Source organism: Phaenicophaeus curvirostris, chromosome 7, assembly GCF_032191515.1.
Source record: "Phaenicophaeus curvirostris isolate KB17595 chromosome 7, BPBGC_Pcur_1.0, whole genome shotgun sequence".
Taxonomy (NCBI): Eukaryota; Metazoa; Chordata; class Aves; order Cuculiformes; family Cuculidae; genus Phaenicophaeus; species Phaenicophaeus curvirostris.
The window spans coordinates 32502443-32517631 of record NC_091398.1 but is presented as its reverse complement, the minus strand read 5'-3'; the positions used below and the strand labels follow the sequence as shown (position 1 = coordinate 32517631).

The window sequence follows — 15189 nt, the reverse complement described above, 5'->3', positions numbered from 1 at the left end:
TTAAAAAAAAAGTCTGGCTTACATCCCCTCCGGGACAAGATGGAAAGTAATTTAGAACCACCTTAGAGGAGGGTACGTCTATGCAGAAAATAATAGAAATATAACAACAACAAAAAAAAGTGGGCTGGTTTCTATTTGTTTGTTTTAGCCGTATCATAGCTCAGACCTTCCTTGCCATTGTGGTTCAATATTTACTGATCGAAAATATAGACTAGCTGCAAATCTCAGCATTTGCCAGGAAGAACTATTATCATCAGAAAGAAATGGGCATTAAAAGAATAGCTCTTCCATTTCCAGCATATAAAACAGACATTCAGAAGAACAAACAGAGCAGAGAAGAAATGATGGTCATTTGCAAGTAAAATATTACTAAACAATATAACATTGGATTAACTATTTCATGTATTTATTGTGAAAGAATATATAGAACTTTACATGAGAAACTATCAGTACAAGCAAGAAACAATGCAGCCTTTTAAACAGATTGCTTTTAAAGTTTAATGCTTCTGCACGTAAAGCACACGAGCTTGCTCCTGCTGAAGCCTATGCAACAGCTCCTGTTAAGTTCAAAGGGGTCAGGATCAGGACCCAAGATTCTGAACTTTTCTCCTGTAATGCCTCTTTCAGTGATATTGCAAACCCACTGGTCTCGGCAACTTTAATGTGTTTTGGGTGTATTTATGGCTGAGAACGTGCAAAGAGGCTCCATAGGATCCAATCCGGGGGGCTGATCCTGAAAACTGTGGAGCAACTTTTCCTTTCTACACACATTTAAAAAGAGAAGGAGAGGACGGAGTGTCAGGATAAAGGGGGAAAAAAAAAGCAGGCACATATTGAGTCCAGTCCTGCATTCGTGTGAAGAAAACCATTGAGCCCACAGCACAGTAGCAAGGACTGACTGGACCGGACAAAACCTGACCCCATTTATTGTCTGTTGTGGTGTGCCAGGAATGCAGGAGCTGTAGTTATTCTAAATTAGGGCTGCCTCTGGCTGGGTCTTTGTACTCCCAGGACCTGTGGATTCATGAAAATTGGTGCAGCTCTGATCTCTGGCTTTAGAGACTTTTCTTCCTTTTAGGGCTATTTAAAATGGTCACATAATAATTTCAGGAACTCTGTGGCAAATAATAAATGACGTGAATTTGTAATTAGTTCATTACTGTTACGCAAGCTCAAATTGGGTTAATTTGATATTCTCTTGCCCAAAATACAGCTCCAAAGAAGGATTTCTGTCAAATTTGATGTGCAGGTCTATCCTAGTACTTGTCTTTATTCAGAAACCATTCTAAAACATTTGCCATTAGATGCTTGCTTTAACCCTCACAAAAATTAATACAAAGTTAGTTCTGTTATTTGACTAAATATTGAAGAGTTACTGAGATTCCTACACAACTGTATTTTTTTTATTATTTAACTGACTAGAAAACTCATTTAACACACAAACATTTCCTGTGTCCTATTCTAAATAAAAAATCTTTGCAGAAATAGAAGCATAAAAAGAATTGCAGTGGTACAGTGCAAACATAACTGCCTATAGAGATGATTAAAGCACCAGCAGCAGAGATGCACAAGAACAGAGAACTTTAGGGCTGGATTAGCACAACCTTTACTCTGTGTGATGCAAAGAGCTGGGCCAGATGACTCAAGAAGTTGTGTCTAAGTCCATTTTCTTTCATTCTGTGCATGGGGAAGAGTTGTATTTTTTTTTAGCACTTGAACTCTCCTTGCAAGTGCACTCTGTCCAGATTAAATAAAACTCTAAGACTCTTTTGAATTGCTTGGGAAAAGAACCTGAAGCACTGATTCACTTTCAACCTCATACACACAAAATTTCTAGTGACTTCAAGGACGATTCTACCAGACATAGGGAAATGGAAAGTTTGGTTCTCAGAATTGCTACTGCTATAAGACTGGATTTAGGAAGGAGCCAAAATAAAGGAGTCCTAAAAACTACCAGAGACAGGATTTGGCCCCTAATATGTATTAATAACAATAATGATGTCATTTGTGTGTTAATAATTTTTAATAATTTCTTGGATATATATGAGAGCTTGAAGCGTGACAAGCATCTGTAATTTTAAATGAAGCTTTCTAGTAACTTTTCAGTCTCAGGGTAGTGAAACCCACTGACTGAGTATTGCATATCTAAGTACAAAAATCCACAGCAGAAGTATAAGCCTTCTTGAAAAGCAGGAGCACGGGCTGGGTGCTGCAGATTCCTCTCCACTCAGCTTCACCACTGCAGGGATTTATCTAGAGCTGGTGTAAACTAGCGTACAAGAGAAGGGAGCCCACACTGTCTCACTCACCTTGTTGCATAGCAATGAAAGCTGCAGAGCTAAATCACTTTAGACCAGCTCTCCATTTAGGACACTGCCTTCAAAACCAGTTCTCTGATGGATTTGGGGGGCAGCGAGGGAAGCACACAGGAATGTCAGGCAGTGGTCAAGAGTTAGTGAATTATAGGGGGTCTGCAGGATCCTGAAGCTTTCTAGAGCACCCTGGGTTTCACTCTTTTGGGGAAAGCTGTTTAATCTATGCTATTAACCACCCTGTGAAGTTAGAACTTGTCCCTGCCCTGCGACCACCTGCACTGCACCTTGGCCAGTTCACAGGAGCTCAGCATTCCCACCAGGCTCAGCGCTTAGAAATGAACTCAAGTGGGAGGTTTAAGTGCTTGGCACTGCTAGCTGCAACTGTACCTGCACCTGGACGCTCAGAAAGGTACAGTATGCAAGGCACAGAGGAACGTTCTGTTTTCTGCTGGCACGGCTACATGCCTGTTATTTCTGCCAAGGTGTATTCTGTCTACAGCAATATTGAGGCCACTAATCTATTGTTGTAGCTCAGGCTAGGGTGATGCTCATTTTTAATTTAAACCTCAGGTGAAAGTTGGAAAATCCACATGCGTCTTTGGCTTGTCTCTGCTTGCAGTCTTGCCTACGTGCACCTTAGCAGAGCGCAACTCCACTGACCTCTGGCTGGTGGGGTGTTATTCCTGACAGACTAGAATTGAATAAAATCATATGGAGCTGTGTTTTTACAGTTCAGCCTCCTGAGTCCCGTCCTGCTACCTCTGAAATAAATGGCAAAACTCCCAACTTTCCTAGGCATATCAGCTTAGCTTTGTTCCACGGACTGAAACTATCTAATAGATACCAGGTGTCCTTGATAGAGCTTGTGTGGTCTACAAGTGAGTGGAACATATTTTAAAAAGTCAAATATGAAACAGCTACATCACAGAACCTGTAATAACCTCAGCTTGTATTATTATCTATGGAGGACATGGATCAGTATCTAAAAATGTTACTCAATATATATTTATATGATGCATCCTATAACAGACATGTTCTGGGGTAAACTCAACTGCATGTTAAACCACTGCAGAAACAGATCCATATTGATGCTCATTTCCACAAGAAAGCGTGGCTCTCGTGTGTTTTCACTTAAGGGAGAGAGCCTCAAACAGCCTTAAATTAATCCAGAAATCCACCTTAAATGTATGACCATGCATGTGAAAAGATCTATAGAAGTTAAAGGCTGCCCATGAAACCTCTGCACTGCAGCTTTCACATTTACCTGTCTTCTTGCTCCTAGCTGTGAACCTCCGCTGTGGAATTCCCTACTTGCTTTTCCAGTCATGGAGCCTCCAGTAGCATGGACCGGAGGAGATGACTGAGTGGCACAAATATGCACCCTTGGCTGCACCAAGACATCCATCGCCGTACAATGAGTGTAGCTGGAAAACATGTAAGAAATTTCCTTGTGCTGTCTCCCGGTGTGGAGGTGGCCCAGGAGGCTTACCCAGCTCCAGAAAAACTCTCAGCACCCTGCTCTGCACCAATATGAACAGAAATCACTCTGTCCACTCCAGGGCCTGATCCACAGCACCTACAGGTAGGGACCTCAGTGATGATCTTGCTTGTTTTGCCCAAGGGAGTATCAGAGTTTCCACCCTAAGACCCATCACATAGATATGGCCAGGTCAATAAGCCAGGAACACACGAACGGGGAGATCCCAAGAAAAAATTCAGCCCGTCTTGGGGAACAACAACAATAAAAAGGTACTAATCATTTTACAAATCCAAGGTTCTCAAGTATGGTAAGATCTACCCCAGTTCCTAACCAGAAAGATATCTCCTGGGGCCAGCTCTTGGGGCCTTTTCCCTGCTGGTGCTCAAGTCTTCTGCTTCCCTCTTGCCTTCCAGTTCCATGTCTTAGGGGCAGCTTCCATGGGTGTCCCTGACTACAGGGTTGACCCGGGGCTCTCGGGGGCAGCGCTACCATCCCCAAGAGGATTAGGAGCTGGAGTCAGGAGGCTTCAAAATTCTTTTCCCCACCTTCTAATAGGGAAGCAGGAGCAAGCCTTACATCAAGCCTCCCGCTTCCATCCAAAGCACCGACTGTTGTCTCCTAAGCACTGATGAGCGGCATGTTCTCGCTGGTCTAATGGGAAGCACCTTTCCAGCTGGGATCCAGGTGCTGCTGCAGCAGCCCCGCAGGAGGAGAGCACTTCAATATCTGAGGTGCAATACTCCTGGGCAACAGTTTAGGCTGCTGAAGCTGCTGGTGGAAAGGACCAAGTTAACAGCCCTCAGCAGCAAAACTGCTGCTGGACTCAGTGCCTGGTTCCTGAAACCAAAGGGTGTGCATTTTTAAAAAAAGTAAAATAAATTCCCAGCATGAGGAAAACATCAAACTGCATTAAACAGGCATAATCCAATTAGTATTTCAGTTGGTATCTGAAAATGTACTGCTATCTCTAGGCTTATCTTTTACCATTATGGATTGGACTCCTTAAGCGGCTTAAATACTTGTATTTTCCCAATAAAGATCTTGCAAAGTACGTTCTAGGGTAGCTTATTTTAACATTCATCACATTTAACAAGACTTTTACCAGAGCAGAGAGAACGCGTAACTAATTGTTGGAAGATCTGGTCAAGTTTATTGTAACGGGCAACTGTCGGGCAATTATGATTTATTTATTCAGAGGGAGATAAGGCAAGCATTGTTCTCTGGAAGAAAAAAAACAGGACTGATCCTAAAGTTAATATTATTTCCCATGCCTTCTTCAATCTTTTCATAACCGAGGGGACCCACCAGAGCACAATCCTCATTGGCTCCCTTCACTCCAGATTTTTTGGGTTTCAGCTTAAGCTGTCCCCAGGCTGGGTCCTGGGCCCCGACAAGGCCATGCAGGTGCATCTCCTGCACCTATTAGACCTAATAGGTCTCCTCCACCTATTTCTTAAAGGCTCTGTTGTCCTTAGGGGACACCTGAGAGCATCGCTGTCCCCCCCGCGGGGTCCCCACAGCAGGGGGCGAGACGGGGTTCAGGGTAAGAAGGTGCCCCATTTCTACCACCAGTCCTCACGTCCCTTCGGTGTTTTCTCCGGGAGCAGCGTGACCTCGCAAACCGAGACTCAGGGGAGCAGGGGGCGAGCATCTCCGCCGACACCGGGGGCTGCGGGAGGCACTGAGGGGCCCGGTACGGCCCAGCCCGGCCCGGTACAGCCCTTTCCCACACCCCATCAGCGCCAACAGGTCCCGGGCCGGGCAGCTCCGACGGCGGGGAGGCTGCCGTGCCCCGCCGGTGCCGAGGGACACGCTGAGCCCGGCGGCCCGGGGTGCTGCCTGCCCCTCTCCTTCTCCATCCTCCTCCTCCTCCTCCTCCATCCCTGGGGCTCCGCAGGACACCGGGTGGGGCTCTCCCCGCCGGGCAGAGGGGATGCTGGGGAGCAGCATCCTTCGTGCGTCGGGGCCGCCTTTACTCCTGCCGAGACCCCCGTGTTCTCCGAGCAGCCCGACCGAGGGATGAAAAAGAGTGGGGGGAAAAAATTTTAAAAAAAAAGACCAGAAATGTGCCTGTGCCCCCGCATCTCGGCTCCTTCCCTGCTCGAGCCGAGCCCGGGGGCAGAGGGGGGAGCGCCCCGGGTCCGCCCCGGTATCGCCAAGGGTCCCGATCCCCTTCGACCCCCTCCCCCGGCAGCTAACAGGTTTTACTCGCATCCTCGTTACTGACAAAGTACCCGAAAACAAACAAACAAACTCTTTTTTTTTTTTTTTTTTTTAATGTAAGGGTTGCTCACCTGGTGCAGTACAGATCAGATCCCGGACTTCTCCTTCCAGCCAAGTCTCGTTCTCCGACTTACTCAACCGGAAGAAAGAGCTCCGTTACCTAGTTTACATACACTCTTTTAAATCTCTTTCAAAGGCATTTGATGTAGAGCATAAAGATGCACCTTGCGCGCTGCTGTCAGCAACCAGCCCTGCGCCGGGGCTGCGTGTCCAGCTCCCAAACGGAGGGAAAGGTACACTTACTTGGGTTTAAACTCAAAATTTATAACTTTTTTCCTCCGAATTTCAGCCCTTCGCAAAGCTCTTTTTTTTTTTTCCCTCGAAAGGTTTTAGATTTATTCGGGAACCGTTTGAGTTGTGTTTTGATCTGACCGCCTCTCTGCGTTTATTTGTTGTAAGGCAGAATAAAAGTTAAATAGAACCAGTTTCACCGATAAGAAGCCGGAGCCCTCCGGGTTGGGGGTGCTCCGAGCAGCGCTGGAGGCGGGGGGAGCTGCCCGCTGCCGTCGAACACGGCTGGGCAGCTCAGGGGTACGGGAACAGCCCCCCCTCAACCCGCGATCAGACAAACGACAGCGCCTGTTCGGCGAGCAGGACTCCTACCTCCGCTTAGTCACTTGTTAGCGCTGCTTCGGACCTTACCCGACGGGGAGGGAGAGATGCTTGGTAGGATTCACTGTAAACCACTGTGATTTTCACTCGCTCAATTCTGGCGCGGCCCCGAGGGCGCGGAGGGAGCCCAGGACCGTGGCAGGAACCCCGAGGACCCCCCACCTCCAGATCAGCCCCCCTGTTCCCAGTGCCCGGGGGCAGCGCGTCCCCCGCGGCTGGAGCCGTGGCGAGGGCCCCCCGCACCTCCAAGCAGAGGGGAGGGGAGAGGAGCCTTCTTGTAAAGCTCCCAGCCGTCGGAGCCCCGCAAGATAAACATCATTAGAAATCATTGTAATTGGGATTGTGAAATCTGACCTCTGACCCGCCGGGCTACGTGTCACAACCGTGTCTGCTTTGATTCCTCGAAAGGCGGCACAAAGGAACAAGCTCCGTGACAGGAGGCAGCGGGATCCGCGCCCCGGCCCGAGGGGACGGACGGGGGGGAAGGGGGGGACCACGTGTGGCCTTGTCCCTTGTCCCCGCGCCTCATTTGCATATGCAAAGCAGCAGGTCGCCGGGCAGGGGCCGGAGCCGGAGTCCTGGAAGCTGTTGTACCCGGCTCTGGGAGCGCTTTGGAGAGAGAAATGAGGGTCGGAGCGTCCTTCCACAAGCGGAGGGAGGAGGGGGTGGCGGAGGGGGGGGTGCCTGTTGGGGCTTGGCTGAGATTCACATCCTACAAAGGCGCTACTCCCTCCCGAGAGTCAGAGAGGAGGGGAGCCGACCCTGATTTCCGACGGCAAGGAAGAAGCGAGGGGTACTGCCTTTCCTCCAGGGCTTTTCCGCCTGGGCCTGTGGGTGCCTGCTCCTCCGGGTCCCATCCATCCCCCCGCTCTCCAGCTGGGGGCTCCGGTGCGTGTCCCCCGCCCCCCAGCACCGCACCTGGTCCCTCTCCGACGGGGAGGACCATGCGGCTCCTGCTCTTACCTCTCGGCTCCTCGCAGCTCGGAGCCCCGAGGAGGTGGGGAGCACGGCCAAGCCCCCTCACCAGCCGGCTGGAGAGCGTGTCCCGCGGGGCTGTCTGCTCCTGGCACCCGTGGGACACCCGTGTCCCTCATGGAGCCAACGAGGGCAGCCCTGCACCTGTCCCCTCACACGCCCTGCTCAGCTGTTCTCACCGAGAAATCCTAAAAGCATAATTACATTAAAAAGACCGATTTATTTAAATAATCCCCTGTAGCCTCCCCTTAATCTGCCCTGTATTTTCCCCGTCGTCTTTATTCTGGACTTGTCCAGCTCAGCTGAGTTTGGCCAGATACCCCACGGCTGAGGAATCACCATCTCGTCTTCCTCCTCCTCCTCCTCCAGAGCCCCTCGCCCTGCGGGTAACCCCCGTGCCCCGGAGCCTGTTCCCGGCTGCAGGTAGGCAGCGGGCCCGGGGGTCTCCCGGTGGGGGGGGAGAGGGGGCCGGTAGGAAGCCAACCTCAGCATCACCGTGTCCCACGGGCGGGGAAATCAAGGCAGATCGGTGCCCTGCTCCCTCGGAGGATCATTACCCGATTTTTAAGCAGAAATGGCATTTTTCGCCTGTACAGCTCCAGGGGAGTGCGGGGCGGCAGGTATATGAGGAAGGCAGAGAAATTGGAGCTGGGGGATGGAGGAGGCGATCTCTCTGCATCCCACTCGACCTCTGCAAGTGAAGGGGGGGCGAGGGGTGCTCTGAACTTGCCCCCCGAGCCCTGCAGCCGCCCTGCTGGGCCGGGGTCTCGGTGGCCGCTTCCCCCCCCGAGGGCTGCAGCTCGGAACTGGAAGGACGGCTCCTTTTCCGTGGTGCGGGAGGTTTAAGTTTATGCGTCAAACCCATCGAAAAGAGGAGAAGGAGAAAGAAACGCAGAACTTTAGATGGCGCTGTACAATATTTATTTAAGTCTTCCGAGTATCCCCGGCTCCCCTCGGCCTGCGGAGAGGAGCGGAGCCCTCGGCGGGCAGAGAAAGGCTGGGCGGGGATGGGTTGGGATGCGGTGGAGGAGGGTGGGATGCGGTGGGGTGGGATGCGGCGGGGTGGGATGGGGTGGAGGGGGGGTCCTGCCCCGCCGGCAGGGGGTGCGGAGGGCAGGGAGGGTTCGCCGGGGGGGGCAGCCCCGGCCTGTGCCTCCATCCCCGGCCGGTGACAGCTCCCAGCAGCGCTGAGCAGGAAGAGTTAAGGAGCAAACAAAAATGGCAGAGGCCACGTCTCGCCGCCCTTCTCCTCGAATAGACGGGAAAAAAAACCCTCAACGCCTTCCACGGGGCGAGGAGGAGGGGGAGCGGCAGGCTCGGGGGGAGCTGCCCCAGCCTTCGGGGCATCGCCCCGTCCTCCGCAGTGGAGGCTGGAGAGGGGCTCCCCCCGCTCCAGCTCTGTCCGTGTGCCCCCTCTGCTCCGGCGGCTTCAGAGAGGGGAAAAAAAATGTAAAAAAATATATATATAAAAATTAAAATGAAAAAGAAAGGAGAGGAAAAGCCGACAGCCCCGTTGTAGGGCCCGGCCGGTCTCTGCAAAGGCTCCGGGGAGCGGCCCCGGCCAGAAAGCCCCGAGGACGAAGCCCCCGAGCCCGTCGGGGAGAGGAGAGAGCGGCCCCCGGCACCGGGCGGCTCGGTGGAAGCGGAGCGAGGGCTGCGGGCTGGGGGTCCCGCTGTGCCACCGGCCGCCCCGACCCCGCGCTTCCCACGCACACGGGCGAACGCGAGCCCGAGCCCCGCAAACGGGAGCGGAGGGCAGGGAGCGCTCCGGGAGCGGCCGTGGCTCCGGGGCTCTCGGGAGCTCTCGGGGCTCGGAACGGGAGCAGCCGCCTCGAAGCGAGCCGAGGAGATGTCAGGAAAATCCCTTCTCAGCGCATCCCGGAGCTCCGAACGTCCAGGCGGTTTCAGGCATTTTTCCTGCAGGAGCTGGCGATACGTTATTATTATTATTATTATTATTATTATTATTATTATTATTATTATTATTATTATTATTATTATTATTACTATTACGAGGTGTTTTTTATTTCTTGTTAAAAAGGGAGATGCGGGAGGCGAGGCACGACTGCAACAGCCAAAGAGAATGAAATCTTTTCAAGAGAGTAGGAAAAGAAAAATAAAAAATGAAATAAAATCGAAGGTCTCGGACAGGGTTTTAAACAGGGGACGAGCGCTTTAAAAATTGCTGCTCTGATCCTTCGAAAACAAAACCTAATTACGCCACCGAAATGGCACCATAAAGGCAGCGTATTGTGTATGTGTATATATATTTATTTTTATAATTATGTATATATATACACACAAACATACATACATACATACACTAAAACAAATAATTACAGCCAGCCTGGATCCTGAACACAGTCTACACTTTATTTCAGACTACAGATTTCTGAACATAATAAAATCTTTGGCTTGTAGCGGCGGGTTCAGTCTCGCAGTCTGTGGATCAGTATTAATTATTTTTTTTCCTCGGGAAAAAAAAAAGAGAGAGAGACAGAAAATCTCACACACACACACAAAAATAAGATCAAACGAAATATCAGAAAAGTCGGACATTTACTGTAAAGCAAGAGCAACGGACATTGAGAAAAAAATAAAAAGGAAAGCAAACAAAACGAACAAACGAACAAAAGAGAAGGGAAGAGAGAAAGAAGGGGAGAGAGAAACTGTCCAGCAAATAGAGATCGCTACACGTATTTCTTACCTGAAATTAAATATATACAAGGTCATATGCTGTTTGGCTATATAGAGATACTTTTTTTTTTTTTAAGCGTTCATATTTTTTTTTCTTAATCGGAGTCCTTATACTATGGATAGACAATAGATCTGCTTTTAAATAGCACCTGTCCGCCTCCCGGCCGGGGCTGGGGCTGCCGCCGCCTCACTCGCTCTCACTCGCTCTCCTCTTTGTCCTGCACGGTGGTGGTGGAGTGGTTGTAGAGTCCCTGGGCCATGAGGTGCAGCGCCAGCCCGTTCTTGATGCCCGTGGCTTTCTTGATCTTGGCTCGCTTGTTCTGGAACCAGATCTTGATCTGGGACTCGTTGAGGCTGAGCTCCTGGGCCAGGCTTTGCCGCCGCTGCTCCGTGATGTACCGGTTGGCCTGGAACTCCGCCTTGAGCCGCTGCAGCTGCTCGGCCGTGAACGCCGTCCGCGGCCGCTTGTCCTCCTTCTCCGTCTTCTTCTTCTTCAGCTTCCTGGTGCGGGGGCCTGCGGGCAGGGCACACACACGCCGCTGGGCAGGGCCGCGCCGCCGACCGACCGACAGACCGACCGACCGACCGACAGCCGCCCCGCCGGAACAAATGGCCGATGGGCGAGCTGGTGCCGGTGCCGGGCGCCCCCGCTCCACCCCGGCCCCGCGGGAGGAGAGGGGAGACTGGGCCCGCGCCCCCCCCGCCGCCCCGCTCGCCCCCCGCCGCCGACACACGTCGGGGCGCCGCTCCGCCCGCCCCCCCGGGGCCGAACGGCGCTCCCTGCGCGCCGCCCGGGGCCGCGACCCGCAGCGCGGGGGGCGAGGGTCCCCGCGGCTCCGCTCCGCCGAGCCGCATCCCGCCGGGGGCTGCCCCGGCCTCTCCATGCCCGGCCCCGGGAGGGGCTTCTCTGTCGCCGCCGGGGTCCCCTGGGCTGTCCGGCCGCCGATCCTCGCAGGGGACCCCCCGACCCCCCCCCCCCGCGGCTCCGTCCCTGACCCCCAGCCGCCCCCCGAGCGGGGCCGGGCGAAGCGCCGCGGAGCTCTCCGGTAAAGCAGCCCGGCCGGGGGGCTCCCTCCGTCCTCCGCCTGCCCCTCGGCCCGGGAGGAGCGGAGCAGGCAGGGAGCCCGGGAGAAAAGGAGCTGCGAAAATCCCCCGACAGCTGCCGGGCTCGGCGGGCGGCCCGGAGCCCCCAGCCCCTCGCCGGCGGCAGCCGGAGAGGCCTCCGAGTAGGCCGAAAGCTCCTCGAAGCCGGAGGATCCCTTCCCCGGGAACGGGAGGATTCCCGAGCTCGGCGGGGAGGAGGACTGGGAGCGCCGGGATGCTCCGGGGCTCGGGGGGGGCTCGGGGCAGCGGGGAGGGGATCCCTGTGCCCCGGCACTTTGCTGCGGGGCTCCGGAGCCTCCGACCGCCGCCACCCGCTCGTTCCCGGAGCCGGGAGAAGCGGCCGGGGCCGGCGGGCATCTCCGAGCACAACAAAGAGAGCGGCCGAGCCAGCATCCCCTCGCCCTTCTCCCTGCTGGGAAGGGGCGAGCTGCGGGGAGGACAGGGAGAAATAATTCTCTGCCCGAAAAAAAACAAAAAAAAAAAAAAGAAAAGAAAAAAGAAAAAAAAAGAAAGGAAAAAGGGGGGGAAAAAAAAAGAAGAAGAGGAAAGAAAATAAAGGCGCAAGTGCAAAACGCCTGGCGCACGGCGGCTCCGGGAAACGGTAGGAAAACTGCCGTGTCCGAGCCGGCCGGGAGCGAGGCCCGCGCCGTCTGACAGCTCTATCACTCCATCAATCACCCGAGTCAATCAAAGCGGCTTTTCTGAGTTTCAAGTCGCTGGACGTGTCAATAACGGGGGATGGAGACGGCTCGGCCGCTAGAGCCCCGGCGGGGAGCGGCCCGGGCCGGGCGGAGCGGAGCCTCCCCCGCATCCCGCAGCGGCCCCGGGGCTCCCGGGAGCGAAGGAGACACCCCGACCCCCCCCCCCCCCCAAATCCCGCGGATCCCCCGCTGCTGGGCTGGGGTGTCGCGCTGGGGGGACCCTCTCTCCTCGCCCTCCGCTTCTTTCCGACAGATAGCGATAAAAACAAATAGAAACTAACGGTGACAGAACAAGGGGCCGCCGGGGTCGCCGGGTGGGGGTGAAGAGCGTGAAAGGGACCGGGAAAAAAAAAAAAAAAAAGAAAAAAAGGCACTCGAGAGCCAAAGCACAGCGGGGAGAAGCGGCTCCAGCGGCAAAGCGCGGCCTAAGAGCCTGCCTGGCTCTGCCTGGCTGCGGAGGCCCCCGCAGGCACCCTCTCCCTAAAAAAAGAACCATCCAAAAAACCACATTCCCCCTCCCCGCACCTCCAGCAGCCGCTCAGCGTGTGGCTCGGGCTGCGTGCCGTGTTCCCCCCCACCCCCACCCCGTCCCCTTTCAAAAGGCCAGCAGCACCCAGCGGAAAAAAAAATAAAAATACGTAAACTAAGAGGAGAAGCGGCTCCCAAAGCAGGGAGCAGCCGATCCGGGGCTGCGCAAAGAGGGGGGCGCTGAAAAGGCGGGGGGGAGGGGGTGTCTCTCCGCACCGCGGGGCCCGGCTCCGGATTAACGTTTGGGAGACACGGAGGAGGAAGGGAGGGAGGGGGGGAAGGCGAACACACGCGTTTCCTCTCGCCCCGGGTGACCCAGACACACGCACACACACCCGCCTCCCCACGCGAGGTTCTCATCAGGCCGGGAGGCGAAGCAACGCGGGGAAGAGAGGAAAGGGAAAAAGGGGAAGGGGGGGGGGGGGCGACCTCGCCGGGGCGGTAACAGCTCCCGGCTGCGCCGCGGTTCCTTACCCGAGGACGGTCTGTCTGAATACCTAGTGCAGTAGACCCAGGCAGGCCACACGAGCGGCTGTTGCGAGTCGGGCTTTAGAACGGGTCCTCCGTGATTAGAGCCCATGAGGAGGATGGCGGGGCTGCCGTGCTCGCCGTACTTGGCCCCGTCGGAGGGGGGCTTGGCGGGCCCCGACGCCGCCGCAGCGGCCGCGGCCGGGTTGGCTTTGGCGGCGGCGGCGGGCGCGGGCGGCGCGGAGCCGTCGGGCCGCCGGTTCGAGTCCGGGCACAGGAGGGAGGAGGGCGGGTCGGGCGGCCGGGCCAGCAGCGGGTTGACGTTTTCTCTACCTGAGCTCTGGCCCCGCTCGCCGTCCCGCTGCTCCCCGCCGCCTCCCCCGCCGCTCGCCGGCGCGGGGGGCTCCTTCTTGCAGCCGAAGTCCGGCCTGAGGATGTTGTCGATGAAAAAGTTGGTGGTGCGGTGCGGGGGGGGCGGCGGCGGCGGGGGGCGGCGGCGGGGCAGGGCCGGGGGGCAGGGCGCGGCGGGGGAGGCGGGGGGCGCGGGGCTGGGGGACACCGGGGCGCTGTCGCCGTCGCTGCCGCCGCCGCTCGCCGGGCCGGGCCCCTCCGGCGGCTCTTCCATGCTCGGCCCCCGCCACGGAGATCGCTGGCTCTTCGGGCCCCCACCCCCCCCCGACCCACCCGCTTTCACGCCCGCCCCACTTTGCCGGTGGGCGGCGGGGTGGAAAAGGGGGGAGGAAAAAAATTTAAAAAAAACAAAAAAAAAAAGAGAGAGAGAGAAAAAAAAAGGAAGAAAAAAAAAAATAAAATCCACTTGTTGGGTCGGAGCTGAGAATTTTTTTTTCTCTCCCTCACACGGATCCAAAACCGAGGAGACACTCGAGGGCTTCTTTCCCTCTTCTTATAGTTCCATCAAAAAAAAAAAATCCAAGAAAACCCCAAAAAGGTGCGCGGCCACAGCGCGGCACCCCCCAAAAAAACCAATCAATCCCGCCCCCCAAAGCCCATCTCCTCTCCGCGGTCACGCTCGGCTCTGCCCGGAGCCCTTCCCCGCCAGCCTGCTGCTCCACGCCGCCCGGACCGCTTTATTATTATTTCTTTTTTTAAAAAAAAAATATAAAATAAAATTTTTTTTCCTCCCTTTTTTTTTTTCTGGTTGTCTTTTTTTTTTTCTCCTTAATTTTTTTTTTTTTTTTAAAAAAAAAAAAAAGGCCAAATCTCTGACAGCTCCGGTCCGTGCACCAAACTCTCCCTAAAAAATCCCTCAGCCGCACTTTTTTCTCTCGCACCGGAAGCACGTGGGGCGGCCCCGCGCGTGGCGCCGGCCAATGAGGCGCCGCGGCCGCCGCTGACGCCCCCGCGCCGCCGCCAATGGGCGCGGAGCCGCCCGCCGCCATAAAGAGCGCGCGGGGGACCGGACGGGGCGGGCGGCGCCGCGACGGGGCGGGCGGCGGCGACACGCGTGGAGCGGCGTGGGCTTCACACCCCCACACCCCCCCCCCCCCAACACACACCCCCCCCCTCCACCTCCCCTTGTGCCACCGACAGCTTCTTCCAGCCGGGAATCCGCCTTCCCGCAGGCTCGGGGATGCGCTCACGGGCCGCTCTCCTATTGCCCCCCAATAATTAATCCCCCCCCCGCCAATTAAAAATATCTATGGATTCTCTTTTTCTTCCCGTTTTCCTTGAGCGAGCCGGGCAGGGTTGCCCGGAATAGAAACTTTTGTTTGGTTTATTTTTATTTTGGCTTTTTTTAAGGAATAAAAAATGAAAATAATAACACTAAATCCCAATAAAGGCAGGAGCCCCGCCGGCTGACGGCTGCAGCCGCTCGTCTGGTTCGTTCCTTTATTGGGATTGGGGGTTTTTTTCGGGATGCGAGGCAGATGAGCTGCCAGCTCGCGGCTGAATTCGTATCGCGTTTCTTCATCTGCTTTCTGATGTTTGTTTGTTTGGGTTCGGTTTGTCGCTTCTATTTTTCCGCCTGGTATTTTTTTTTTTTTCCTTTCCCCTCACCCCTCAG

The 15189-nt window shown here is 54.9% G+C and overlaps 1 protein-coding gene across 1 annotated transcript; it reads right to left on the bottom strand.

The window, feature by feature from the left end:
* Positions 1-10559: 10559 nt before the first annotated feature.
* Positions 10560-13788, bottom strand: EN1 (engrailed homeobox 1). The gene is made up of 2 exons (XM_069861815.1): positions 13170-13788; positions 10560-10876 (listed from the first exon to the last, which is right to left on the bottom strand). Exons 1-2 carry the CDS (start codon positions 13786-13788, stop codon positions 10560-10562), a joined length of 936 nt encoding a protein of 311 aa, XP_069717916.1.
* Positions 13789-15189: the final 1401 nt, after the last annotated feature.

Bases quoted from the DNA above. Each gene is read 5' to 3' on its own strand.
- EN1 (XM_069861815.1), bottom strand. From the start codon at position 13,788: ATGGAAGAGCCGCCGGAGGGGCCCGGCCCGGCGAGCGGCGGCGGCAGC. The intron at 10,877-13,169 runs GTAAGGAACCGC...CCCTGCCCGCAG, and splicing joins TTCAGACAGACCGTCCTCGG to GCCCCCGCACCAGGAAGCTG.